This window comes from Takifugu rubripes, chromosome 8 (genome assembly GCF_901000725.2).
Source record: "Takifugu rubripes chromosome 8, fTakRub1.2, whole genome shotgun sequence".
NCBI classification, from domain to species: Eukaryota; Metazoa; Chordata; class Actinopteri; order Tetraodontiformes; family Tetraodontidae; genus Takifugu; species Takifugu rubripes.
Window position 1 is genome coordinate 5,419,323 of NC_042292.1, and position 26,338 is coordinate 5,445,660.

Here is a 26,338-nt window from a genome sequence, read left to right on the forward strand (position 1 = left end):
GGAATCCGAAGGCCTCCTCCACTGAATTGGACTAACAAAGGCTTCGCCCCGATCAGCTCCTGCTACATTGGCCTCTGGTGCTGCACAACCTGCAAACCATGTTCCTTCACCAAGAAAAGGTTTGGCTATTTCCCCTCTCTTATGTTTCGACAGTGTTAGTTCAGCTGAAAACCACCTCTTCCTCCAGTTGAAACTGGTTTGGATGGTGCCGGGATAGAGTTCTCTGGTCCTCCCTGTTTCCGTTGGCACAGCTTCTGGGGATGATCTACTTTAATGGCCTGGCTTCAGCTATTTTTGATTTGTGTCTAACAAATGCATCTTTGTTTTGTTCAATATCACTCTCATGGAATCAGTAAACACTGGATGAGTTGTTAGAAACATCCATTGTGCCAGTAGACGGTGCGCGCTCACATGAGGTGTATCTTGTTGTGGAAGGGGAAATACGTATGACCTTGGAAAGATTTAACTTTCTGGACACATCATCAGCAGTATGCCCTTTGACTCATCAGGTGTTTTGGCCTTTTAAATACTGGACACCCTCCTCAAAGGTGGCCAGCTACAGGCTGAAAAAGCCTGACACTTATGTCCCTTGCCCAGTCATACGTCAACCTGGTCACACAGTAGCCAGGAGCAAAACGGAGTGAAACCAGTTTCAGCCGTTTGCCAATGATTGGCATGGGATAGCCCATGGGGCGCTGCATGACTGGAACAAATCATGTGAATTTAAACTCAATAATGTCGCTGCTGTGAATATTTTTACCCAGTGAACTCAAGGTTTGTAGGTTTAAGGCATGGCATTATCAATATTACACTAACATTTGAGATGAAACGTGTAACTTATAGACGTTCTGCAAATATAAATATACAAATCTGGATCTTAGTTTTAAATTATATCATTAAAATGTTATATTGTCAAGTGTGTGGATACAGTAAATTGGCATAAGAAATTATTTTACACTAATTTTTACACTGTTGAATTGAGTTGGAATAATAACAGCCCTGTGGAATGTCAACTACAGCTGAATTCCATCGGGGATTTTCTTCAACTTCATTCTTACAGTATTTGGTTTCACCGGGTTTTTGTTACTCGTCCTGAAGTGGCAGCCATTTGCGTATCCAAAACGTCATCAAGGAGCATGTCCACATTTCCTGCATGTCAAGGCAGAGGTGGGGGAACTGAAGTCTGGCTTTAACAGGGACAGTTGGTGCATCTGGACAGAGCTATCCTGAGGAAGAACCGCATCATCGTCAAAGACAAGGCCAGTGCTGATCCCAGATGAGAGTCCTTCTCAGGTCAGTGCACCAGTAATTTGACTAAATAAGACATTGCAATTCAGTGGTTGTCTTCTATTACTGCCGCCATGGAAGTCATGTGATGGTTGGCGTTTATCTGGTGTTTAGAAAAATAACCCAAAGTTATGAAAGGATTGTAGTTAAATTCTCATAAAAGGTTGATCATGAGACATGAAAGAAATTATTAAATTTAGCCAATGTTCTGGATTGTGGAGGGACTTTGACCCTTGGTCTTTGCAGGATTAAGTCCAAGGGGCTTTGAACGCACCATGTTATGTAACCTTTTAACACTATTGCCTATATTTACTTTGTATATTGTCTAGATCAAGGAAGTTTTCGACTGGTTCTATATCATTGCTTGGTGGAGGTCTGTGGTTTCAGAGTGCTTTTCTCTGTCTAGTTAGTCGTGTTTCAACAGGACAGATGAACCGATTCAGAAAAATATGTGAAAATCGTGCCCGTTGCTGACCATTGCTTAACGATCGACAGTGGCACAATACTGGTAAATTGTAGGAGGCAAATAATGATAGTTTGTTAGGCTTGCTTTGGTCTTAATTAATAAAGAGGGAAAATATATATTAAAAAAATAAGTTTTTAGAATGTATATTTACAGTTTTATCTAAACGATTAGAACTTTTGTTTAATCTACATTGTACCACAGAATTACGAGGGGCATTTTTTATATGACTGGCTGAAACCACCACTGCTGAACAAATGGGTTTACAACTTAATCACCTTATCATGTTTCTGTTATAAGACACTGCTATAGTTTCTAAGCACTTCCTGCATCTTTTACTTAAGGTTGTGATCTTAAGCCTGAGAATTTATTTGTTTTACTTCAGCTACTATCTGCATTTATTAAAATGATGTTCTGTTCTGCTTCAGGATCACTGTTAAGCAGAATTGCTGCAGCGAGGAATTTTGCATGCCAAATTAGACATGTATTTGTATCCATTTCACACATTTTCTGCTTTTTAAGTATCCAGTGGTTAACAGATCACAATGATTACAGTCAGCGGAGGTTTTTCTTACATATGAAGCCTTTACTCTTATAGGTTGACTTATAAAGTAAAAGTGGAATTTCTCTGTCAAGAAAAAATGCATAGATCTAGAACATCATGTAATATGGGGTAACTTGTTACAAGTTACAAAATATTGTGTTAAAAGTGACATGGCTTTGGGTGGAGTTTACAGGTCAGGAGTTAACTGACACACTCGCCATTGTGGTTATTGAACTACTACATGTTCACATGTGGTCCTCACTGCCACCACCAATTTCCATGTGCTGTGTTCCAGTTCGCTACCTGTGTTACTCAAACCACAGTCTGCAGCTTAAGGTGCAGAGAAATTTACTTAAAATAAATGCTGGGAACTATTTAGTATATTCTAAAAATGGCTATAAATAGATTATCTAGATGACAAATGCAGATTTATAGTCACTGTCTGGAGTAAATCTAATCCAGTATGAGAGAAAAAAGGGCTCTTCGAGTTCTTAACCTAGTGACCTTTTGGTTTATTTACTGATTTTATGATGGAAAATCTCTGGCACAGTGATCAGTTGTTTTTTAATTATCTATGTCCTATTTGAGCTCTGACCTTAGATCTTCCAAAGATCAAAGTCAACGTGCATTGCTCATAACAAAGCTGGGAAATGGAATAGGAAATGAACTGCTGTCCTTAAATTCAACCAACAGCAACTCCGATGTCTCAGACTACCTTGATTGTTTAATTGGAATCATAGTCTATAATCTGCCACCTCAATCAGCAATCCTTTCACCGAAGCTAACCCTCAAAGTCAAGATGAGCCACATACATAGGCAGGTATTCTAATCAATGGGAGTATTAGTTTTGGACGTAACCCAGAATCGTAACTCGGAATCTGAACTGACCTACTTGGCAGAGGTCTGCACTCTTCTGGCGCTTCTAGTTAAATTTATAATGGCAAGATGACTGCAAACATCAATAAACACAATTATTACAATTATTTCATTAAATTGAAACCACAAAAGTCTTGAGGTGAATTAGAGGTGTTTGCAAGGATGAGAGCTAATTTTTCCATAATGAAAATATTTTGGATTAAGGGTTTCTCAAAGCGCACAGTACTGCACTGTAGCTGCTCCCACTAAGTTTTATTAACAGTCGTCCCCCATGAATGTGTTCTTTTCCCTCAGGTAGCCTGCTGTGCTACTGTCAGTAAACAAAGGTGTGATCCACAAAGAGCTTCTGTACCTAGAACTCAAGATACTTGTGTTGGCCTGTCTCCCAGGTTTCTGTTGCTGAGCAATCTTAGAAAAGGTTTTAATTCTGTAAACCTATGGGGGAGACTATCTGTCAAACCTGCTGATGGCAGAGATGGTGCAGACCGGTGATTTAAACTGACATATTCATCTTAAAGAGGGTTTTTTTTCATACTAATACATGATGATTTTCCCCAATTAATAAAATAAAATCACCTTTTCACATGACATTATCTCCAGTTAAAGAAACCTTAATTTGTCTGTGATCTATATTTTCTCAGCAAGGTCAGTGCGCAGTGCAGAAATATGTTTGTTCCTTATGATGTAGTGACTCAGCGCTTTCAGTTCACGTGCAGCATGTGTCAAAGCCCTATAGATCTCTTGATCACTCCTGTTATCTGATTTACCTCTAGTGTGTGTGTGTGTGTGTATGTGTGTGTGTGTGTGTGTGTGTGTGTGTGTGTGTGTGTGTGAGAGAGAGAGAGAGAGAGAGAGAGCACATAAAAAAAGCTGTTTATCATTTTCAGCAAAGACACAGAGAATGTGGAAATAGGGATGGTCACATGCTGAAAGCCGCATGGGAAAGGAGCGTTGATCCTCTGCTGATAAATGATGTTGGACTGAACTCAGCTGCCTGTAATAATCTCCTGCTGGCTTTTTCTTCTCAGCCTTTACCCCAGTAGGTGCTAGCAAAACATTGACAGCAGCATAACAAGCTAGTTGTGAGGTCTCATTGGATTAGATCGCAGTGGTAATATGATTGCTCATCTTGTTTACACATGACTGGATTTTATAGCGTTCAATTTTTCTTGGCACTGCTCTTTGAAACCTGATCCAGCAGTTGTCAACAGGTCTTCAACTTCTCCTGGGTTCCTCGTGAGAAAACCCTGTAGTCTGACTGAGTTTAAATTGTAATCTTTATTGATATAAGAGTTTGGGTCTGTGCCTGCAGGGATATCACTGTGCCTCCTGTTTCCCAGCAAACTGCCATGTTTATCTAGGATATTAAAAATTATTCTGATGGAAAAAAATAGAAGCCTAATAACTCATACTGTTTTTAAAACAATTGTCTTGACAATGCATTTTATTCTAAACTGTGACACCAGGTGTGTCATTTTGAGAGTACATTCTGCCGAATACTTTTATTTCCGTGACTGAACTCCGCTCAACCAATGACCTTCCACCAGCCTTCCTGTCAGCCAATCCGGACACTCCGGGGAGGGACCACGAGTCTGATTCTTTTTCTTTTTTTCTTTTCTTGTGTTCATATGTAGTGTGTAGGTCCGTCTCGTGCGAAAGTGGGCTCACGTAACAGCGACGGTCTTCCGGAAGTGCTGGTCTCGCGTCATGTGCGTTCACCGGAGCCACCGTCCTTAGAACAGCGCAAGGAGTTGAAATTAAGTGTAATTTAAACTACCGTGAAGAGCGGAACAGCCATGGAAGGAGTCGGGCAATCTGTCAAAAGAAACCCGGTGGCGACTGCGGGCCTTGTGTCAAAAGTGTTTTTCTGGTAAGTCGACAAAAACGCAGAATCATCGCCAGAAAGGCGACTTTTACGTCCCCGTAGGGCAGAGAAAAAGACGCATGTAAAAGTAATTTTTGTTCCAAAATGTATGTGGGGGGGTGATGATAATTTTCCATGATGTTATACACGCGGTTGAGAAATGTAAAATTACCTGCGTCCCTTCAAGTATGTATGGAGTGATGGTTCACTTGGGTCCGTTACTCAAGTGTATGAAAGTTCAACAGCATCTGGCAGATGGCTTTCAAAAGCAGAATATACACGGAATTGCGTGACTTCTCAAAAATGATCACGCCACAAGATTCTAGGATTGCCAAATAAACCCGTGGTGAAAAAGCATGACTTGTATATTTACTTTTGGTTTGGTGAATGTCCATTTCTGTCATTTCAGGTGGCTGAATCCTTTGTTTCGCATTGGTTACAAGCGCAGGTTGGAGGAAGATGACATGTACCCAGTGCTCCCAGAGGATGGGTCTGAGACACTGGGCCTGGAGCTCAGCAGGTATAGAGATGTCTCGCTTTGTTAATGCACATGGCAGTTATAGAGCAAGTTATGTAAATCTATCAAAAAGTATTATAAGCTTCAATATTGAAAACTATATAACTTGAGCGAGGGCATTAATGGCATATCTTTTAAAATAACCATTTCACCTGTGTTGTCAGAAAACTAGTATATAAAATGTCTAGCCAGACATGGTGAAGGCCATGTCCATGATTATTATTACATTCTCAGGGTCCTGGCAAATTCCATCACCTTTCAAAGAGTTTCACAGAATCTTGTCCTTGAGAAGCTTTGGAGACTCGTTTTCCAAAGCCAAAGGACTGCACAATATCCCGTCAAGGCTTTTAAGAGATGCAACTGAGTGCAAAACATCATGCATCACTCCTGTATTGTAAATAGAGCAAGGGAAAATTCGTAGGAACGCTGGAAACCTCCCACTATATACAATATAAAAGGAAGTAAACTAGACCATAAAAATTAGTGACCTGTCGCTATTTTGAGTACCGTAATTGTAATTGAAAAGATCATCTGTGAACAGATGACAAGTATCTAGTTTTAAATCATTTACCTTTAGAGTTTCAGTCCTACTACATGTTCACATGTGGTCCTCACTGCCACCACCAATTTCCATGTGCTGTGTTCCAGTTCGCTACCTGTGTTACTCAAACCACAGTCTGCAGCTTAAGGTGCAGAGAAATTTACTTAAAATAAATGCTGGGAACTATTTAGTATATTCTAAAAATGGCTATAAATAGATTTATAGTCACTGTATGGAGTAAATCTAATCCAGTATGAGAGAAAAAAGGGCTCTTCGAGTTCTTAACCTAGTGACCTTTTGGTTTATTTACTGATTTTATGATGGAAAATCTCTGGCACAGTGATCAGTTGTTTTTTTTAATTATCTATGTCCTATTTGAGCTCTGACCTTAGATCTTCCAAAGATCAAAGTCAATGTGCATTGCTCATAACAAGGCTGGGAAATGGAATAGGAAATGAACTGCTGTCCTTAAATTCAACCAACAGCAACTCCGATGTCTCAGACTACCTTGATTGTTTAATTGGAATCATAGTCTATAATCTGCCACCTCAATCAGCAATCCCTCAAAGTCAAGATGAGCCACATACATAGGCAGGTATTCTAATCAATGGGAGTATTAGTTTTGGACGTAACCCAGAATCGTAATTCGGAATCTGTGGGGAACTGACCTACTTGGCAGAAGTCTGCACTCTTATAGTTAAATTTATAATGGCAAGATGACAGGAACGTGGACTTCAGACTACAAAGAATAGGGCAATAAGGAAAAAAACTTTTGACTGTATGGTGACTTGACTTTATTACTGGACGGTGAAAAGTACTTTTTCATGAGCAGATAAGTTTTACATCAGGGCAGCCACCACATATTGCCTTAATCAGCCAAAGGTAGTGACGTTCAGGTTGAGACTTGCCTTTGACTAAAACTCTACCAGTGTGTTTAACATTAAGCAAAAGGAATGTCTCTCTTCTCTTCTAATGCCCAGTATTTGGCTGCCTGTCAGTGGGTCCATTTACATGGCCACATAAATCTGGCAGTTATCTGATAAACCATATCATGAAGTAAAATGAGGGACAGCGGCACAGCTTGGCCTGTTCTAAGACTGTGCAACACTGTGTTCAGCAAGACTAGACTGAATGGTTTTGAAAATAATAGAAATTTTGAGACCTCATTATGTACGTACATACTCTGAAAGTAATCAGAGAAATGGACTGAAACATGTAAACCAATCTTTTTTGATGAAGATTGGATTTTTTTCATTGCTTCATTACAACCATTCATTTCTTCATGGTCATGTAAATTACTACTTCAGCTACAACTGGTTAGGATTATGTAGTCTTAGCATCAGGATTTAGACCTTTTCTGAACGGCAGGTGCAACATTCCTTGCCATTGAACAAACGTGCTGTAAAAATAATTGCAAATGCACCAATCACCACTTTCTTATGGAAAAACTTGTACTACAAGTAGAAAGTGTCACAGTTTAGAGTTGCAGAGATGAAAGGAAATGATTTTTGTTGCAGACACTGGGAACTGGAGATTCAGAAGGCTACAAAAGATCTGCGAAAACCCAGCCTCTCTAAAGCAATCATCAATTGCTACTGGAAGTCTTATTCTGTTCTAGGAGTCTTCACACTCGTTGAAGTAAGTGTGTAAAATTTGGAAAAGACTGGCATGTATGAAAGACCACTTATGTTCAATATTCAGATTCAGATTTCCTTGATTTGTCCCACACGGGCAAATTTACAGCGCAACAGCAAAAAAAAAAAAGTAAATTAAAATAATACAATAAAATTGTTGTTCCTCTGAGGATAGCTGATACCCCAAAAATGACATTGCATGCTCTGAATATTTTTTTTTGTTTATCGGTCAGCGTTTGACGATCCTCAACATTGATTTCTATCATCCTTGTCAACCAGGAAACTATTAAAGTGGTCCAGCCCATTTTCTTGGGGATGGTGATCAGATACTTTGAAAGTTACAATCCACTGGACTTGAATGCTCTGTACGAAAGTCTGGGCTATGCAGCGGGCCTCTCTTTATGCACCCTGGGTCTAGTGGTGCTCCATCACCTCTACTTCTACTATGTCCAAAGGTCAGGCATGAAGATCAGGGTGGCCATGTGTCATATGATCTATAAGAAGGTGAGTAGGAAGACAGGGAAACCTGACGGCTGGTAATAAATAATCAGGAAAGAACTATGTGTGGCCACCAAAGACAAAACAATTACCCTCACAGAGGCACCCCCCCACCAACTGTTAATTTTCCCCTAAATTATTTGAAACAATTCAGTTTTGCTGTTTGTGGGACAATTGAAGTGTTCCACATACTTGTACACCATCTAAATGACCTACCTTTTACATAGGTGTGTTTGTCCTGTCTTACTGAAAATACTTTGTTTCCTTCAAGGCTCTTTGTCTCAGCAGTTCAGCTATGGGAAAGACCACGACAGGCCAGATTGTCAATCTCCTATCAAATGATGTCAACAGGTTTGATGAGGTCAGTGAATTGTAAGGTTTTGAAAACACAACATGGTAATAACCAAGGAGCCCCTGTGGTTTATAGTGTTTTAGTAAATGTCACATTTAAATAGCTCGCAGCCTTAAAATGTCACGCTTCAATCGAGCGCATCATCATTGCTATCCCTAAAAGCCACACATTTTTCCTATATCCTTTGAGGCATTTTAGGTAGATAAATAGTGGTTTTATTTTGAGCATGCAAAGAGAGCAAATGATACACAAGCAACATCAGTTATGATAAAATGAGTAATTGCATTCATCATGGGATTGGGTACAAGAAATGATAATGTCTCAGTGCATGTCTTTATTCTGTCCTGTTCTTGGGTGATAAGATAAAAATGAGCTGACTGGTGATGGACAAAGTCATTGGTGATTTGTAATGTAGATTTTATTTCCCTACATAATTTGTACAGGACTGAAAATTCAGAGATAAACACACAGTTCTTTGAATTTAACTGATAATATTACAGGTGTGTCTAGTTTGTGCATCTTATCTTGGACAGGTTTTAAATTGTGCCTGTTTGTGTTTCATTCTCTTCAAGGTTACTATCTTCCTGCACTTTCTATGGGTTGGACCACTTCAGGCAGCAACAGTGGTGGCCTTGTTGTGGGCAGAGATTGGCCCATCGTGCTTGGCAGGAATGGGGGTTCTCATGTTCCTTATGCCCATGCAAACCATGTTTGGAAGGCTGTTTTCTAAGTTCAGGTAGGTCCTGTAAATGATCACGGTGAATCTGGCATAGTCTGTCATCATTTTTGAAATGTTGACATGTTCTAAAAACATAACCAAATGTGCTGAACACGTTCTTAATTATTTTAAGTACTTTGTTCATGGAAATTCATTGTAGCACACATTCCTGTTTTATTTTGGCTTTAATTTACTTTGAATAATGTATCTGTAGATTTTATTACCAGCAATAGCTTTGTCTTATAATATATTTTTGTCTTTAGGAGCAAAACAGCTACTCTAACTGACAGTAGGATTCGCACCATGAACGAGGTGGTGTCTGGAATTAGGATCATAAAGATGTATGCCTGGGAAAAACCATTCGCCGCTCTAGTCTCTAACATCAGGAGGTATGTTTAACCTCTTGTCACGTTCTGACATGCACAAAATCACCTCCCTCATTTAAACTGAGTATTTTCTACAGCTGAAGGGAAACGTTGTTGGAAAAATATGGCAGTCCTTGACAAAAATGATGAACTGTATTTTAAAATAAATTGTGATTAAATTATAAATGTCGCTGATGTGTTGAGAGGGCTAATGACTTTTGAAACCCCTCTCTCTCCCCCTCCTATTATTTTAGCAAGGAGATCTCCAAAGTCATGAAAAGCTCCTACCTGCGAGGCCTCAACATGGCCTCCTTCTTTTGTGCCAGCAAGATAATTGTCTTTATCACCTTTACCCTCTATGTACTTCTGGGCAACACCATCTCAGCCAGCCGTGTGTTTGTGACTGTGTCACTGTACAGTGCTGTGCGGCTCACCGTCACGTTGTTTTTCCCAAATGCCATAGAGACACTGTATGAGAGCCGTGTCAGCATACAAAGGATTCAGGTATTTGTGTTCATAGATGAGAAGATATCGCTGGTGGCAACAATTGTTCCTGAAACAATGGCTTTATTGTTATGGTCTAGGAATTTTTGATGCTGGAGGAGATCATAAATAACAACCCCTCATTACCACAGGAAAAGGAGAAGAATGCCTCGGTCGAGATCCAGAATCTGACGTGCTACTGGGACAAGGTTAAAGACAACTTGCTCTCACTACCAGGAAAAGCCTTGTGTTTCACTTTCAGTTTTTATGGGTTTTTTTAAACTAACACAAAAGTATAATGAACTAACACTGCTAACAAAAATTCACACTTTAATAAGACGAAGAGCCAAATACTTGCAGACAACTTTAGGCTGGGCAAATCTATCCCTTCTAGACATTAGAATAATGACTTTTGTCCCCTCTACAGCATGTGGATGCCCCTTCTCTGCAGAATGTTTCCTTCAGCCTTAACTCAAACCAGTTAATCGCTGTAATTGGCCCGGTTGGAGCAGGAAAGGTTGGTTGTCTCTTCAAGTCAAACTAAGACAGATGCAGCACTATTGTCAGAAAAAGTTTTGTGCCTAGTTTACTTTTCTTTCAGTCATCACTGCTCAGCTCAATCCTGGGAGAACTGCCTAAGGAAAAAGGGGTTCTGACAGTCAGTGGACAGATGACCTATGCTTCCCAACAGCCCTGGGTGTACCCTGGAACCATCCGCAGTAACATCTTGTTTGGTAAAGAGATGGACCCACAGAAGTATGAGCGAGTCCTAAAGGCCTGTGCTCTAAAGAGGGTGAGAGATTCACAAGTCTTGCTTTTAATCTTCAGTGTTTCTGAAGCTGTGTCTTCATGTGTTATAAAAAGCAAAAGATCAAATGCAGGTGACTGCAGCATCATAACTGGTGCAGATTTTGTTCAGCTGTTGACTCAAAAATCCTAATCTGTCACATGAAGTGATGGCGGGGGAGCAGTCAGTCAGTGATACTGCAATACACTATTTTTAAAAAAGGGAACATTGCCCATCTGCTAGTGTTTGGATTTAGAAGGTGAAATATTGTTTCATGTTATTGGGTTGCTGTACTGGCCAGTTTATTGCCCAGTCAATTTATCTTTGGTTGATTATTTGTAGCAGTTTCAGAAACACTGCAAATAAAACAGAATGTATCCAGAAATCATATGCAGCTTCCCTTGAACCAAAGCTGTAGCTCCCACAGTGGGCCACAACCTTTGCTCTCTCCGGGATGAAGTTGTAGGATGACATTTCAACTAATATCTGTTTACTGAAGATAAATATATACTCAGTTATTTACCATCAACTGATTCAGCTTATTTTACTTCTGTGTTTCAATGATTGACCCCTAACTGCACGTGTTCAAGTGTAACCGTCTTCAGTATTCTGTAAGCGCAGATGTTGAACATTGACTTTAATTGTCATCATATAGTTAAAGAAAACTTCAAAATTAGTGACCAAGTCATTGCTCTTTGACTTACCTAAGTCAGTTTGATTGCTTGTACAATGATCCAAGGTGAGAAATTATGCAGTCTTGTAAACTAAGAAATGTAACCAAAAGTAATACTTTAATAAGATGAAGACCCAATTGTTTAAAACGTCTTTAGCTATCTTATGCTAATTGCACTTATGTCCTAATGTACCAGTAAAAGTAAATAATATATATGATACTGTAAGTAGGAAAGACTATTGTAACCAAAAGAATTTAATTATAGTTTAAAAAAAAATGTTCCTCTGTTAAAAAAACACAACAAAAAATTAATTTAAGCAAAATTTGGCCAGCATTAATACCTCATTTGTCTTCCACACACCATCTTGAGCTAAAATTCAATAAATTACTTAAGGTTAACAAATAGAAGTAAAGTTATTTTAAAATCTGTTATATACGTATTATATGAATGTAAAATGTTTTCATGTCCAAGTTTAGGACAGAAGCAGAAATATTGTAAATGTATTTGGATGAAAGCATTCAAAACCTGGCACGTAGCTGTGTAATTTATTTGGATGTAACCTTGGCTGTAACTGATGTCCAAATTTTTGTTGTTTATAAGGTAACATTTCAAACATACCTCAGTCAGGGGGAGAAAAGTATGTCTAAAATCTGGCTGGCGTCTGTGATAAATGGACTTTAACCTTATTAAAAAGTTGCAAGATCTACCAGATTCATTCCAGTAAAGCCATGTAAGAACCTTCTGTACGCAGCTACTGCAAACATTGAAATGTGTCCTGGATATTCTCATATTTTGACAATTTATCGGCCTCTTTACTCGTGTTTCTTAGATACCGGTAGTATTGTTTGAAGAGCATAACAAGCAAATATTTATCTTATTGGAGGCTGTTAATGTCTCTGTTAGGCTGTTAGTGATAAGGACATTCCCCGAGTGTTAGCCTGAGCAAGGCAGCCTAAGTTGCTTTCACTTTTCATTTCTCTGTATAATTTTTACATTTTAGTATTGTTTCTCTTGACGTTATGCTGCCTATTGCAGGATTTACAGCTTCTCCCAGAAGGAGATCTGACATTGATTGGAGACAGGGGAGCCACACTCAGTGGGGGACAGAAAGCGCGAGTCAACCTGGCGAGGTCAGAGCTGAGTTCAAGAGTTTTTGTTACCCTTTTTTTTGGGGAAAACATTTTTTTTTTTTTATTATGGCACTTTACTGGGGCATATTTGCTGCCATTGCGTTAATGTTTATTCAGAACTTGTTTGAGATGCTAAACTATTGTGTGTTACTTCAGGGCTGTATATCGTGATGCCGATATCTACCTCCTGGATGATCCTTTAAGTGCTGTGGATGCTGAAGTGGGGAGACATCTTTTTGAAGAGTAAGCATAAAAGTTTCTTTTTCAATTGTTTTAGTAGGAGAGCAGACTGGAAATGTGTCAGGCTGGAAATGTGTCCAATGCCTTGAGATGGTGCCGTACCTTAAAACGGAAATCCTCCATCCGTCTGGTGTTTTTTTTTTTTTTTTTTTTTTTTGCTGCCATTGATTTGATGTTTATTCAGAAGTCATCCCACACAGATGCACAGTAGGCTGACCTTGTACAGCCATTTGTTAAAGCACAGCGGTGGTCCAAACAGGAAAGCTCTGGAATGCTCTGTGTTTGAAAGTATGTTTATCTTACTGTAAACTAGACTATCCAGAAAGAAAATCCAGTATCTCAAATAGCCTTGAGAAAGCAAAAGGTGGGGTAAAACCTCTGTCAATTAGACAATATATGCAACCCTAACTATTCTTTTCTAACAGAGCACCCACTGAGAGTCATTTTTGCTTTATGTCTTATTTTACTTCCCTCCTGGCCAGCAATTTGTCCGGCTGTTTAAAAGGGCTTCATAAATAAAGTTTGAGTTGTATAACATGGCATCTACAATAATGGGGAAAAATGAGTAGCAGTGTTTAAGTTGATAATAATGAAATGATCTTTATTGTGCCTTTATATGTCAGGTGCATCTGTGGTGTCCTGAAGAACAAACGCCGTATCCTGGTGACTCACCAGCTGCAGTACCTGAAAGCAGCTGACCAGATTCTAGTGCTCATGGAGGTAGGCTCACGCATGTCCAAAAGGCCTCTCATTCTAATAAAAGTAGTGAAGGTAGACGGCAAACTCGTGCTACACCTCAATTTTACTGATGCATACACATGAGAGGCTATATTTGATGGTAATTATTAATAAATGAATAATTAGGAGCACAGTAGTACATTAAAAAATCCAACAAGTAAATATGAGTAAAACTGTCATTTACTATATGTTTATATACTATACTATATTTTTCATATTTACTAATATGACAGTAAAACTGTCATATTTACTGTACCAACTGGATCAAACTATCAGCTTGCCCCCTGATACCAGCCTTTTTAGTAGTACTGGATCTGACTGTGGAAACACACCTGACCTGTTTGAGAACAAAGACGGTTGCGTGCGCTGCCTGGCAACAGAAGTATTGGTGCTCAGACACTTGTCAGTATTCACTAGTGCAAAAGATTGCAAAGCTTACATTAAAAACTAATCTTAACAAATGGCAACTGGTTCAAAATGCAACAACCTGACATTTTAATGTCGGGTCAGCCAGTGATGGTTTTACTTTATCATTAGTTTTTTGGGCCTGGTTCTTAATTGGAGTCAGCACTTCTGTTGCAATGTTTCTCACGCCTGATCTGGGCTGTATCTGGGTCTGTACTCCAGAACTGCTCAGTGCTGGCTAGAATACAGCTGCAATGTCTTCAGTGGGGAATTGTTTTAAATGTCAAAAAGAAGCCTGATGCTTTTATTTTTTTTACTGCTTCCTTATGGCTCCAGTTATTGGCTTTAGAAGCCTGGTTCTTGAATAAAACTGTATCAAAGAACAGAACCTTATTTTAAATATTAATAAACCCAATAAACCCATGCCACAGGCTCATAGAGCATTATTAAAAAGATCTTGTGCACATGTCAGGGTCACATGGTGGCGAAGGGGACGTATGCTGAGCTGCAGCAGTCGGGGGTGGACTTTACATCTCTCCTGAAAAAAGAAGAGGAAGAGGAGCAGCATCCCTCCCACGACTCCCACTCCAGGATTCGAACGTTGTCGCAGAACTCTGTTGTTTCTAGATCCTCCTCTCTTCACTCTGTCAAGGATGGAGAGCACTTACCAGTTCGTTCCTCTTTTTTATTCTATTCTTCTGACTGATGTTGTTTCACTTGTGCGGTGCCATTTCACAAAATTAGAATTGTGAGTTACTCCATTGTTGTCTGAACAGGCAGAGACGGTGCAGACTGTACCAGAGGAGAGTCGAGCTGAGGGAAACATAGGACTGAAGCTATATTTACAATACCTGAGGTCTGGAGCTAATGTTGTCGTTCTGCTGGTTGTCCTACTTTTTAACATTATGGCTCAGGTATGTGGGGAAACCCAGCTGGGGGCGCTAAAGAGTAAATGTTGCTACTGTTGTTTCCTCTGACAAATGACCGTTATTGTCACTGTTTTGCAGTTAGCATACATCATGCAGGACTGGTGGCTGGCCCACTGGTGAGTATAAAGAAGGAGATGTCCCTCTTTTCTTGTTACAGTTGTGTAATTTTGTTTTATTTTTGCTCATCAGGGCTGATAACCAAGAAAGTCAATCAACTAATATTACTGTCATCCAGAATGGAAAAAATATTACAGAACAGCTGGATACTGACTTCTACCTGGGTATTTATGGAGGTAATATGAAAATGAACTTTTAATCTGCCTATTCCCAAACTTGTACAGGCTTTTTTCAGCTAATAAGGAAAAAAATTCTGTTTTGTCTTTACAGGTTTGACATTAGCCACGGTTATTTTTGGATTTATTAGGAACATGTTCCTGTTTAATGTGCTGGTGAGATGTGCCCAGTCTCTACACGACCGCATGTTCACAGCCATTCTAAGAACACCTGTACGCTTCTTTGACATAAACCCTATTGGTAAGCTTACTTTAAAAGTTTCATAATCATCTTTAAACATTGACCGATCAAAGCATCGGTTTCCCAAATTGCTCTTTTTCATGTATGAGCAAATTTTGTCATGCTAAAAAAAATCTACAATATTCAGTGCAATGGTTTCAAACACTTAAGTAAATATGGCAGTACAGAATTCTTGCAATCATTTGAAAACCATTATGAATTTCCAAATGCATTCTCTTACCTAGAAGGCAGAACTTCAACCCGTTCCATTCATGGCAGCATCTAAAAATTATTTTGAATGATTGATGTTTTTTTTAATCAGCTGACTCATTGTATGTAAAGAAAGGAGAACTCCAGTAGAATATAATCTCGGACAATTTTAAAATTCAAAGGACATGTTAGGACAAATAAGGACATCTGGTCACCCTGGACACCGCCATGGTTGTGATCACTTCAAACACTCATTCTTATTATTAGATATTCCACGTCAGATTAACAGCTGTTAGATATCAGTGCGTAACAATGTGGCACATTTTATTCTAACAATATTTGTGCGTTGATAATCCCGATGATGGGACAAAAAGTAAAAGCAGCAACATGTTGACGCCCCAGTCCTACTTCCAATGATAATGTTTTACAGTAGTTTGTGTCTGTTAAGACCCACAGAATAAACAAAATATTGTCCTAAACATTAAATTCAAAAATACTTACTACTGTCATATCAACCATTTGAAATGTCCACAGTTGGAGGCTTTTGGATCGAAGCCATTCATTTTAGGATATGTTTAAAAATTAAAGGAACACATTAACTTGTCCTTGACTCACTTCTAATGTGCATTGGAGGTTATCCACTAATGTTGTCTTGCTTGGTAATTTGTCATGTCAATCATCCAGCTTATTTAAAGCATAGCCTAATGGGTCTGTTACAGCCACTAGAACTCGACGCTAAACACAATCCATAATGTTTTCCGTTTATTCTCTCCTATCTCACCTCAGGAAGAATCTTAAACAGGTTTTCAAAGGACATTGGCCAATTGGATTCTAAAATGCCATGGATTTTTGTGGATTTCATTCAGGTAAAGGCTTCAAACAAACAGGAACTGTCACCGCCGCGAATTATAACTTTCTGAACATGTTCAAGTTTTACTTTTTAACATTCAAAATATACATTTCTTGTTCTGACCAGTTGTTCCTACAAATCCTGGGTGTAATTGCTGTGTCAGCATCGGTCATTCCTTGGATTTTGATCCCTGTGCTTCCCCTCCTCCTCGTCTTCATCTACCTTCGCCGCTACTTCCTGCAGACTTCACGAGATGTGAAGCGCCTTGAGTCAACCAGTGAGTTTTGCCCAGTGCAACATTGAAAATCAGGTTTTGTGCATTTCTAACATGCACTCTTGCTCTCCATGTGTGCTCCTCATCCTCCAGCTCGAAGTCCGGTCTTCTCCCACTTGTCCTCATCTCTTCAAGGCTTGTGGACCATCCGAGCATTTCAGGCAGAGGACAGGTTCCAGAAAACCTTTGATGACTATCAAGACCTGCACTCACGTCAGAAACCTTTGATTTTTCTTTTTTTCGTATCGCGTAGAAACTTTGATCACTGCAGAGTCATTTATTTATTCGTTCAACGTTAACAGAAGCCTGGTTCCTGTTTCTGACCACGTCTCGTTGGTTCGCTCTTCGTCTTGATGGGATCTGCTCCATCTTTGTCACGGTCACTACCTTTGGTTGCCTGCTGCTCAGAGACCGTAAGGATGGTTTTTAGAGACGGAAGACAAACATGGGGGGACTCGAATCGGTCCTTGTTGATGTAATTCAAGTTGCTTTCCTGTTGGTGTAGAGCTGGATGCTGGCTCTGTTGGCTTGGCTTTGACCTACGCTGTTACGCTGATGGGAATGTTCCAGTGGGCTGTGAGACAGAGTGCAGAAGTAGAAAACTTGGTAAGTTTTTTAAAAAAAAAATCATCATAAACCACAAGAAGTAGAATTTCTCTCCACAAAGGTGGTTTTAAATTTCTGATTACATGCCTCTCGTTTGCTTTTAAAAATGCTAGTAGCTGTGGATAAAACCTTGCAGTTGTCTTTAGATGACGTCAGTGGAGCGAGTGATTGAGTACACTGAGCTGGAGGGTGAAGCACCATGGCAAACCCAAAAACGTCCTCCACCTGATTGGCCCAGTAAAGGCTTGGTGACCTTTGACCAAGTCAGCTTCTCCTACAGTGACGACAGCCCGCCGGTCCTCCACAGCTTGAAAGCCATGTTTCTCCCTCAAGAAAAGGTTGGGCTACTTTTCTGCCTCTTTTGTTCTGACCACTTTCATGCTCGGCTGATCAACTCCTCTCCCTCAGGTTGGTATCGTGGGTCGCACCGGTGCTGGGAAGAGTTCTCTGGTCTCGGCACTGTTCCGATTGGCAGAGCCTAAGGGGAATATCTACATCGATGGCATTCTGACGTCAGAAATCGGCCTCCATGACCTGCGTCAGAAAATGTCCATCATCCCCCAGGTGAGCAAAAGTTAACCTCCACTTGGTTCATCGCCCGTTGTAAAAAATGTTAAGAGAAATGATTTTTTTCCTAATCTCTTCCTGTCAAATTGGTCTTTTGTGAGTAGCCCCACTGCACAAAGTTGCTCAAGTTGTCTGTATGAAGCTTATTTTTGCCAAATGAGTTGAGAACTTTTACAGAGTGAAAGAAAAAAGCTAAATCAAGACTTTTAATAGTGGCGTCATCACTACTAACCACCAAATCTGTTTTTCAGGACCCAGTGCTGTTCACAGGTTCCATGAGGAAGAACTTGGATCCTTTTAACCAACACACAGATGAGGAACTGTGGAATGCTCTCGAGGAGGTCAGTAACTATGTTAACTATGAATTAGTTTTAAATGAACCCTGTGCATAAAATTACTTAGCAAGGATTTTTGGGCCAGTAAAGTGTCACATAACATTTTCATTTTAGACACTAAAATTTTGTGGAAAATCTTTTAGAAAAGAGTTTCTGAAACAATTATTTGGCAAACTAAAGGTGACAAAGGTTTTGTTGAATTCTATCAGGACTTTTTGCATCTACATTTTGGTTTCAGTGCTTATTTCATACTCATCCTGGATTGGCAGCCATTCGTACATCCACAGCTTTATTAACAAGGGCTTCAACATTCTCTGCAGGTGCAGCTGAGGTCCGTGGTGGAGGATCTACCAGGGAAGCTGGAGACAGTTTTGGCAGAGTCGGGCTCCAATTTCAGTGTGGGTCAGAGACAGCTGGTGTGTCTGGCCAGAGCTCTCCTGAGGAAGAACCGCATCCTCATCATCGACGAGGCCACGGCCAATGTTGATCCCAGGTACTGCTGACCAGCGTCTGTCAGCTCAGTAATACGACGGTCATCGTTTCATTAAGTTCCTTCGCCTGTGACTCTACAGGACAGACGAATTGATCCAGAAAACCATCCGAGACAAGTTCAGAGAGTGCACCGTGCTGACCATCGCTCATCGCCTCAACACCATCATCGACAGTGACAGGATCCTGGTGAGTTACAGTGGACACCTAACAGCTGTTGGAAGCCGACAGAGGTCTATATGCACCACTACAAGGGATAGGTGGAGGCTGATCACCTCAGAGATGACATGATTTGCCATAAGTGCTGCCACACATATAAAGCACACACCTCCACCAAGCAGGCAGCATTTACCCATATGAGGGTGTAGGTACACTCACACTCACTACAGTTAACGAGCACAGCAGATGATGATGTTATCCGTATGCGTGCTGTGAGACAGTTTTTGAAAGCCATAAGGTTTTCCACAGGAAGAATGGAAAGTCCAATTGAGCAATGGACACCACCTGAAGAGGTTGGTTCATTCTTCCTCAATAAGTGGTATCAACCATGTGTGAAAACTAGCCATAATTACCCTCTGTAGATTTTAGATGCTCTGCTTTCATGTTTTATGTTCAAATGACACAAAAAACACCTGTCGTCTTAACTTTTAGGTTTTTATTTTTAAAATGGTATTATCCGAAGTCTAAATAGGGATTGTTTTTAGGTTCTGGATGCTGGAAACGTGCATGCATATGATGTGCCGTACACACTACTACAGAATCCACGTGGCATCTTTTACAAAATGGTGCAGCAGACAGGGAAGCAAGAGGCAGCAGCTCTGTTCGAGGCATCTAAAGAGGTGAGTTGACTCTGACCTTCCTCTAGGCCAGGGGTGGGCATCGAGGGCCGTGTCCAAGCCAGCCTTTCTGTCCTACAGGTAAACCCTTTCACCTGGGGTTCCATTTACCTTGGTGAAGGCGGTTTCTCCCTGGTAGGATGCAAAACCTGGCTGGATTCCTGCCTTCGTGGATTGGACTTGCCCATCAGAGGAGGGCAAATCCATTCCTCGAGGGTTGGATTGAAGCCGGGATTTGTGATTTTTAAGGATGGCTTTTCCAATTTGACATGGATGAGTCAAACTGGAGGTACTGGTCGGTATGTGTTAGTTTTCTGTAGACTTCGCTGGTGAGGTTTCTGTCCTCAGTGATCTTTTTTTGAACTGCAGTCCAGAAAGGCTAGACTGTTTCCTTTTACATCTTCCCGGGTGAATTTTAGATGCTGGTCTGTTTTGTTGAGGTGATTTGAGAACACTTCTAATTCTTGTGATTGAATTTTGACCCAGGTGTAGTAGTTTGTTATAATTTACTGAGACCTAAATTCATATTAAGACTTGTGGTCCTGATTGCTGACCCCTGTTCAACAGCACAGATGCGGTTCTGTTGTCAATAATGATGTATAAACCTTAGGGGCAAAACAGCTTTGGCTCCATGCAACTCTGACAAATGTTCCAAATCTCTCCAGGCTTATAGAAGCAAGAGCCACCCCAACATGAAGAATGCACATGCAGAAATGGAGGACGTGGGCAACAAGGAGGGTAACTTGGTTATCTTTGAGACAGCTCTGTGAGCTCAGGGAAGTTTTGTCTCTAGCGTCTGGGCTTATTACACCTCTAGTGACAAGAGAAGGTGTAATGGGTCAAACTGTCAGGGATATAAATCCACTAACTGGGTTTCCTTCAAGCTGAAAGTTTGGAATCCAGTGCTGTATAAACCACATGCAATTTTTGCATGTCTTTATGTATTTGTATACTTCATATTCAATGAAGGTTAATCATTTTCAGAACATTCTGACCCAAAGTGCCTTACTTGATCTATCTGAATCTGCACTGTTCAAGTTATTATAGTTTTCTTTCTAAATCTATTTATTCAAATGCTGAGTTTTTCTGTCTGGTTTTTTTTAATTTTCCATAGTAACATGACAAACACTATAAAGAGCATTTCATAAATGTCCTAAAGTGTCAATGTTTTGTTGAGCAGTGTCATTACTTACATGTCACATGGTAGACAAGTCATCTCCATTACCCCTCTGTGCTGCCTTTAAAAGAAAACATTAGAAAGTGTGATCAATTTTAAACAAATGTGAGATTTAGGTTGATGGAGTATGAATGAGAAGCTCAAACACATTAAACATGACGGTCATGCCTGAGTTGCAAATTTTCCTTCTAATGCAGCCCTGAACTTTACCTGTTTGGCTGCTTCCAGCAGAGCTGCTGCCTCTGCTGGACCCAGCTGTTGCACAATCTTATTCAGAGCACCGTCGATCTGGAGCAAGGAAAGGGGACGGTCGAATTCCTGGATGGAACCATTATCCAGCACCTCCAACCACAAAAAAAGAAGTCACTATGGCAAATGAGTGGGTCTGGTGGTGCAGAACTGAGGTTGAGTAGATTTACTGGGCAGGAGGAATTTAAGTTCCACCAAAAACTACTCAAAGGAAACATGTTAAAAGAAGCACGTACCAGGATCCTGTCACTGTCGATGATGGTGTTGAGGCGATGAGCGATGGTCAGCACGGTGCACTCTCTGAACTTGTCTCGGATGGTTTTCTGGATCAATTCGTCTGTCCTGTAGAGTCACAGGCGAAGGAACTTAATGAAACGATGACCGTCGTATTACTGAGCTGACAGACGCTGGTCAGCAGTACCTGGGATCAACATTGGCCGTGGCCTCGTCGATGATGAGGATGCGGTTCTTCCTCAGGAGAGCTCTGGCCAGACACACCAGCTGTCTCTGACCCACACTGAAATTGGAGCCCGACTCTGCCAAAACTGTCTCCAGCTTCCCTGGTAGATCGTCCACCACGGACCTCAGCTGCACCTGCAGAGAATGGGAATGTGGAGGAAGAGTTCGAGGACAGGGCAGATGAAGGGAATGTTCAAAATGGTCGCCTGCCTCTTCCAGAGCATTCCACAGGTCTTCATTGTTGTGCTTGTTAAAAGGATCCAGGTTTTTCCTGAGTGTGTCAGTAAAGAGGACCGGGTCCTAACAAGACAGGAGCAGAGGTAATACGGTCAGTTAAAAACACCTCTAAAGCAAATTACACACGAGGATTTTTTTATCCATTCGAGATCCCACACGTGAAGCTAGTGTGTTCCGATCATCCCAACACACCACACAAAGATTCTGTCACAATGACAATCCGGAATCTCGTCCTCCAAGCCGGAAATCTCATGTGATCACAGGAGATCTAACAACAATTACGATGAAATGGAAGAGGATGGGTTTGGGGACTGTTTTTAAAATAGAATGAAAAGGAATATGTGGAATTGTGGAGGCAGCATGAACATCAACACGCCTGTTTCCTTGTTCCTCAGCCCGCGTCTTGATTGGCTGCTTTCTTTCGTCGACTCTTTTTGGACCCGGTTATCGGGACAAATTTGCTCTTAACACACTTCAGACCACAGGATATCTTTAAGGATGATCTTATAAGACAAGATCATTGGTGTTTGCCGTCCTTGGTTAAGAGGGGAGGGAAATCGAGACCAAACCAGTTTGATTCTCGTCTTTACATGGCGTGAGTAATTGGTAGAGGTCACCTGTTTACCTGGGGAATGATGGACATCTTCTGGCGCAGCTGATGGAGGCCGATTTTTGATGTCTGGACTCCATCGATGAAGATGTTCCCCTCAGGCTCCACCAGACGGAACAGAGCAGAGACCAGAGAACTCTTCCCAGCACCAGTTCGACCCACGACACCAACCTGATTCACAGACAAACCAAACTATCAGCAGCTACGGTCATCGCATACAGCTGCTTCTGCCAAGGTTCCTCACCTTCTCACTAGGTTGCAAAGTGAAACTGATGTCTTTCAGAACCAGAGGTCCATTAGGGCTGTAGGACATGTTCACATGGCTGAACGTCACCTGACCTTTGTTGGGCCAATCAGGAGGAGGTTCCTGTTGGGAATTCCAGGATGCTTCACTCTTCACCTCTGTATACTCCACCACTCTCTCCACTGAGGTCATCTAAACCGGCACATCTATCATTAACTATCCATTCTGCAGGTTTTGGCTAGTTGATAAATATGACCCTCATTTCTCACCATGTTTTCCACCTCAGCACTTTGTCTCATTGTCCACTGGAGGTTTCCCACCAGTGTTACAGCGTAGGTCAGCACCAGACCCACCTCTCCTGCCTCCAGTCCTGACAAATGGACAAATTGCTGACTAAGGCCTCACACCAGCTGGTTTACAATGAAAAATGGTGTTTCCATTTCTCACCATTTCTAAATAGGATGCAGCCAAATGATGCTAAAGTGATGAACACAGAGCAAATGCTGTCGAGTCGAAATGCGAACCAACGGGAGGTCATCAGGAACAAAAACCAAGCTTCTGCATGGGGGAAATAGATTCAGAAAGAATTTGTAATGTTATCATCTTATTCCCAGTCTCATTCCATCGTGAGTAAACGCTCAACCTGAATGCAGGTCCTGATGTGCATCAAAGGCATGCTTTTGTCTCTCCTGTGCGCCGAAGGCTCGGATGGTCCACAATCCCTGAAGAGATGAGGACAGATGAGAGAAGATGGGACTCCGGGCTGCGACACAAGACAGGCAGGAAATAAACAGTCATGAGCAAAAGGCGTCCATCTCTGACGGAAGCATTCTTCAAAGAGGCAAAACTGAGTCTGAACATACTCGTGGCCTCAAGACGTTTCACATCTCGGGAAGTGCTGAGGTAAAAACGCCTCAGGTACAGGAAAAACAAAAGCAGCGGAAGGATGGGGACGAGCATGACGGGGATGACCGAAGCTGCCACCGCCACAACGCCGACATTCTGCAAAAATAACTGAAAAGCACCAGGTGTTGTTAAAGGTGGATTCATCAAACTTCTGAGGGGAAAAGGACATTTCAACACTTTCTTACTTGATAGAAGTCTACAAAGGTGATGGGTAATTTGGAGTCCATCAGCCCAATGTCCTTGGAAAACCTGTTTAGAATTCGTCCTACAAAGATTTCAAAGTTGAAGTGTCAGGTGTGCGGGAAGATTTGTGGAGAATAATCTGAAAACCAGGCTCACCAATGGGGTTGACGTCAAAGAAGTGAACAGATGTGCGGATGATGGCGTGGAACATGCTGTCGTGCAAATGCTGAGCTGATCGCACCAACTTGTGAAAGATTAGGAAACATCTGGTGTAGCCAAAAACCACAGCTGCAGCTGTCAGACCTGCAGCCAAAGCAGAGCAGAAAATCATTCAAAAACCAAAACCTTTTAGTCGCTTTGGAAGCAAAAGAAGTCTCACCTGAGTAGATACTGAGGTAAAAAGTGAGATTAAACTGATGTGAGGGAGTAACATTAATGTCAGTGCCTGCAACACTGGCTGTGCCGTTATAGAGCTCCTCTTTGGCCCTAATGGACCAAATACAACATTAGCACACAAATAGAGATAAAGAATAACTCCACAGGACAGAAAACAGCTACGCTCACCAGTGTACTAGCCACCAATCCTGCAGAATATATGCAACCTGGGGAGAGAATTATACCAAAAGCCCAGTAATACACAACGAAAAGAAATGAGAAATAATCTCAGGCTGACGTTTAAAAGTTATAATGGCATAGTTTGTTTATGTGGCGACATCTAGTGGGAAAATAACAGATTGCAAGAACCCTTAATCCTTGGCGTGAAAGATTGCGTTGACAGACAGGAAGCACAGAATAGATTTATATCAGGACTTTTCTTTGTGCCTAAAATCACAAAAGCAATTTGCACACCTATAAACTTCACGTGTGTTATTATATTTGATTTGTGGCAAAGGATTATTCAAAGTCTTTCAGTGAACTTAAAGACATGGCAGGACAAGAAGGATCCAAGGTAGTTTTCTCTGTCAACTGGACTGGGTTTCTTCTCTTGAAGACGTTTCGCCTTCTGGATAGAAGGCGAAACGTCTTCAAGAGAAGAAACCCAGTCCAGTTGACAGAGAAAACTACCTTGGATACAATGACCTGGATGACTGAGAATTTACACAGACAAGAAGGATCGAAATGTAATTCACTGCATATGACATTTCTCTGGCTTAACGATGAACACATGACTTACCTCAGCTATGACACTGAGCAGTAAAATAAGCATTAAAAGCAGGATGTTGCAGCCTGCAGTGAAGTACTTGTAGTAAATGTGCAGACTGACGTTTCCCTCAACTCGAGTCTCCTCTGACATGGTAAGAACCGTTTCTGCCTTTGGAAAAAGCAAGAATTTCACCAGTGGTTTTAAACTTGTATTTTTAACCATAGTAACCATAGTAACCATAGTACGACACTATGGCTGCACATACAGGAGGTTCCTCAGTGTCGCTGCAGTCTGGAGGCAGGAGGCTGCCAAATGAACAAGTGGTCTTCTGGCTGTGGATCGACTGTTTCTCCAAATCAGCTATTTGTGAGTATTTGTCCTGCTCCTCGTCACTCCTCATCAAGGACGCGACATCGAGGCCTGAGCGCTGAAAATCCCTGTAGGTGCCCTGAGTCACGATGTGGCCCTGAGAGAGACAGACCTGTCAAACATCTGTACAAACTGAACCTGTTTTTGGGGGATAATTTGCTGACCTCTTGGAGTAGCAAAATATGGTTAGCTGCCCTCAGATGCTGCAGCTGATGCGTGACCAGGATACGACACTTGTCCTTTAACAGGCCACAGATGCACCTGATATGAGCACAAATGGGCAGAAGATCAATGACAGCCCGAGCGCCTCAGCTGCAGTGATCAATCGACATTGATCAATGAGTCTGGCCGTTGTTACACACCAGTGTTGCATCTCAGCACTGAAATCATTGTATTGACTCATTTGGTAGTTAAATCATCGGATATCAGCAAATATCAGAAAATAAGACTTAGTTAACATTTATGTACATTAACTGCATCTTTGAGCTTTTTGGACAGCTGAGATTTTTTAAATGCCATTTTTCCATTTATTGTAAATAACTACACAATGGTGGTTTGGTTCTCCACAGTAGACGTGCGCAACTTCATTTTCTTGTCTGTTTACATTCTGGAGGCTGTGTGCAGCAGAAGGAGTGGCCACAGATCAGACTGGATGAGCTGTTTGGAGCTTTCAAATATCACAGGCACCACTCCTAAATTTGTGCGAGTAGCTTCGCCCCTGCAACCGTGATGAGATCACTTCCGATTGTATCAAAGATGGGTGTCCTGGCAGATGTAGGACGAATACATAAAATGGCTGGTGTGGCACAGCACACCCTAACCAATATACCTATAAACAGAGATTTTTCTTAAAGCTGATATTGTTTTCCTTTTGACCAGAGGAAAGAAAAACATTGCAGAAATACCCGAGTACTGAAGGTCCTTCCCTCCAGGCACTGAAAAGCCTGACAAATGTTCCAAATCTGTGGACTTTCCTCACAGGCTTGTGCAGTCACAATAATTTACCACATCAATGACAAATGAATACAACCCAAA

General features: G+C 41.1%; 2 protein-coding genes across 3 annotated transcripts in view; one reads left to right on the top strand and one right to left on the bottom strand.

Moving 5' to 3' along the window:
* Positions 1-20,878, top strand: abcc4 (ATP binding cassette subfamily C member 4 (PEL blood group)). Of its 2 annotated transcripts, XM_029839580.1 has the most exons (33): positions 1-119; positions 1,197-1,293; positions 4,805-5,040; positions 5,444-5,554; positions 7,610-7,730; positions 8,006-8,230; positions 8,496-8,585; positions 9,149-9,312; positions 9,558-9,683; positions 9,914-10,163; positions 10,244-10,351; positions 10,570-10,659; positions 10,744-10,935; positions 12,639-12,733; positions 12,890-12,976; positions 13,597-13,693; positions 14,589-14,786; positions 14,893-15,030; positions 15,124-15,161; positions 15,235-15,338; positions 15,433-15,579; positions 16,555-16,634; positions 16,745-16,895; positions 16,986-17,105; positions 17,195-17,305; positions 17,398-17,498; positions 17,645-17,836; positions 17,907-18,062; positions 18,317-18,406; positions 18,721-18,893; positions 18,973-19,078; positions 19,594-19,728; positions 20,391-20,878. In XM_029839580.1, exons 3-33 carry the CDS (start codon positions 4,967-4,969, stop codon positions 20,493-20,495), a joined length of 3,975 nt encoding a protein of 1,324 aa, XP_029695440.1. In that variant the 5' UTR covers positions 1-119; positions 1,197-1,293; positions 4,805-4,966; the 3' UTR covers positions 20,496-20,878. The 2 variants fall into 2 exon arrangements, with proteins under 2 accessions (XP_029695440.1, XP_029695441.1); XM_029839581.1 differs by lacking the exon at positions 1,197-1,293.
* LOC101074046 (multidrug resistance-associated protein 4-like) overlaps positions 17,333-26,338 on the bottom strand; it is a 17,424-nt gene continuing 8,418 nt past the window's right edge. The window contains exons 14-32 of the mRNA XM_029839582.1: positions 25,468-25,564; positions 25,200-25,400; positions 24,965-25,102; positions 24,355-24,392; positions 24,170-24,276; positions 23,947-24,093; positions 23,793-23,872; positions 23,565-23,715; positions 23,345-23,464; positions 23,149-23,259; positions 22,971-23,071; positions 22,702-22,893; positions 22,473-22,628; positions 21,821-21,910; positions 21,573-21,745; positions 21,388-21,493; positions 21,113-21,244; positions 20,919-20,963; positions 17,333-17,466 (exon numbers count right to left, since the gene is read on the bottom strand). Of these exons, the coding sequence (XP_029695442.1) occupies positions 20,922-20,963; positions 21,113-21,244; positions 21,388-21,493; positions 21,573-21,745; positions 21,821-21,910; positions 22,473-22,628; positions 22,702-22,893; positions 22,971-23,071; positions 23,149-23,259; positions 23,345-23,464; positions 23,565-23,715; positions 23,793-23,872; positions 23,947-24,093; positions 24,170-24,276; positions 24,355-24,392; positions 24,965-25,102; positions 25,200-25,400; positions 25,468-25,564 (2,182 nt within the window). The 3' untranslated portion in view covers positions 17,333-17,466; positions 20,919-20,921. The remainder of the gene's footprint in view (positions 17,467-20,918; positions 20,964-21,112; positions 21,245-21,387; positions 21,494-21,572; positions 21,746-21,820; positions 21,911-22,472; positions 22,629-22,701; positions 22,894-22,970; positions 23,072-23,148; positions 23,260-23,344; positions 23,465-23,564; positions 23,716-23,792; positions 23,873-23,946; positions 24,094-24,169; positions 24,277-24,354; positions 24,393-24,964; positions 25,103-25,199; positions 25,401-25,467; positions 25,565-26,338) is intronic.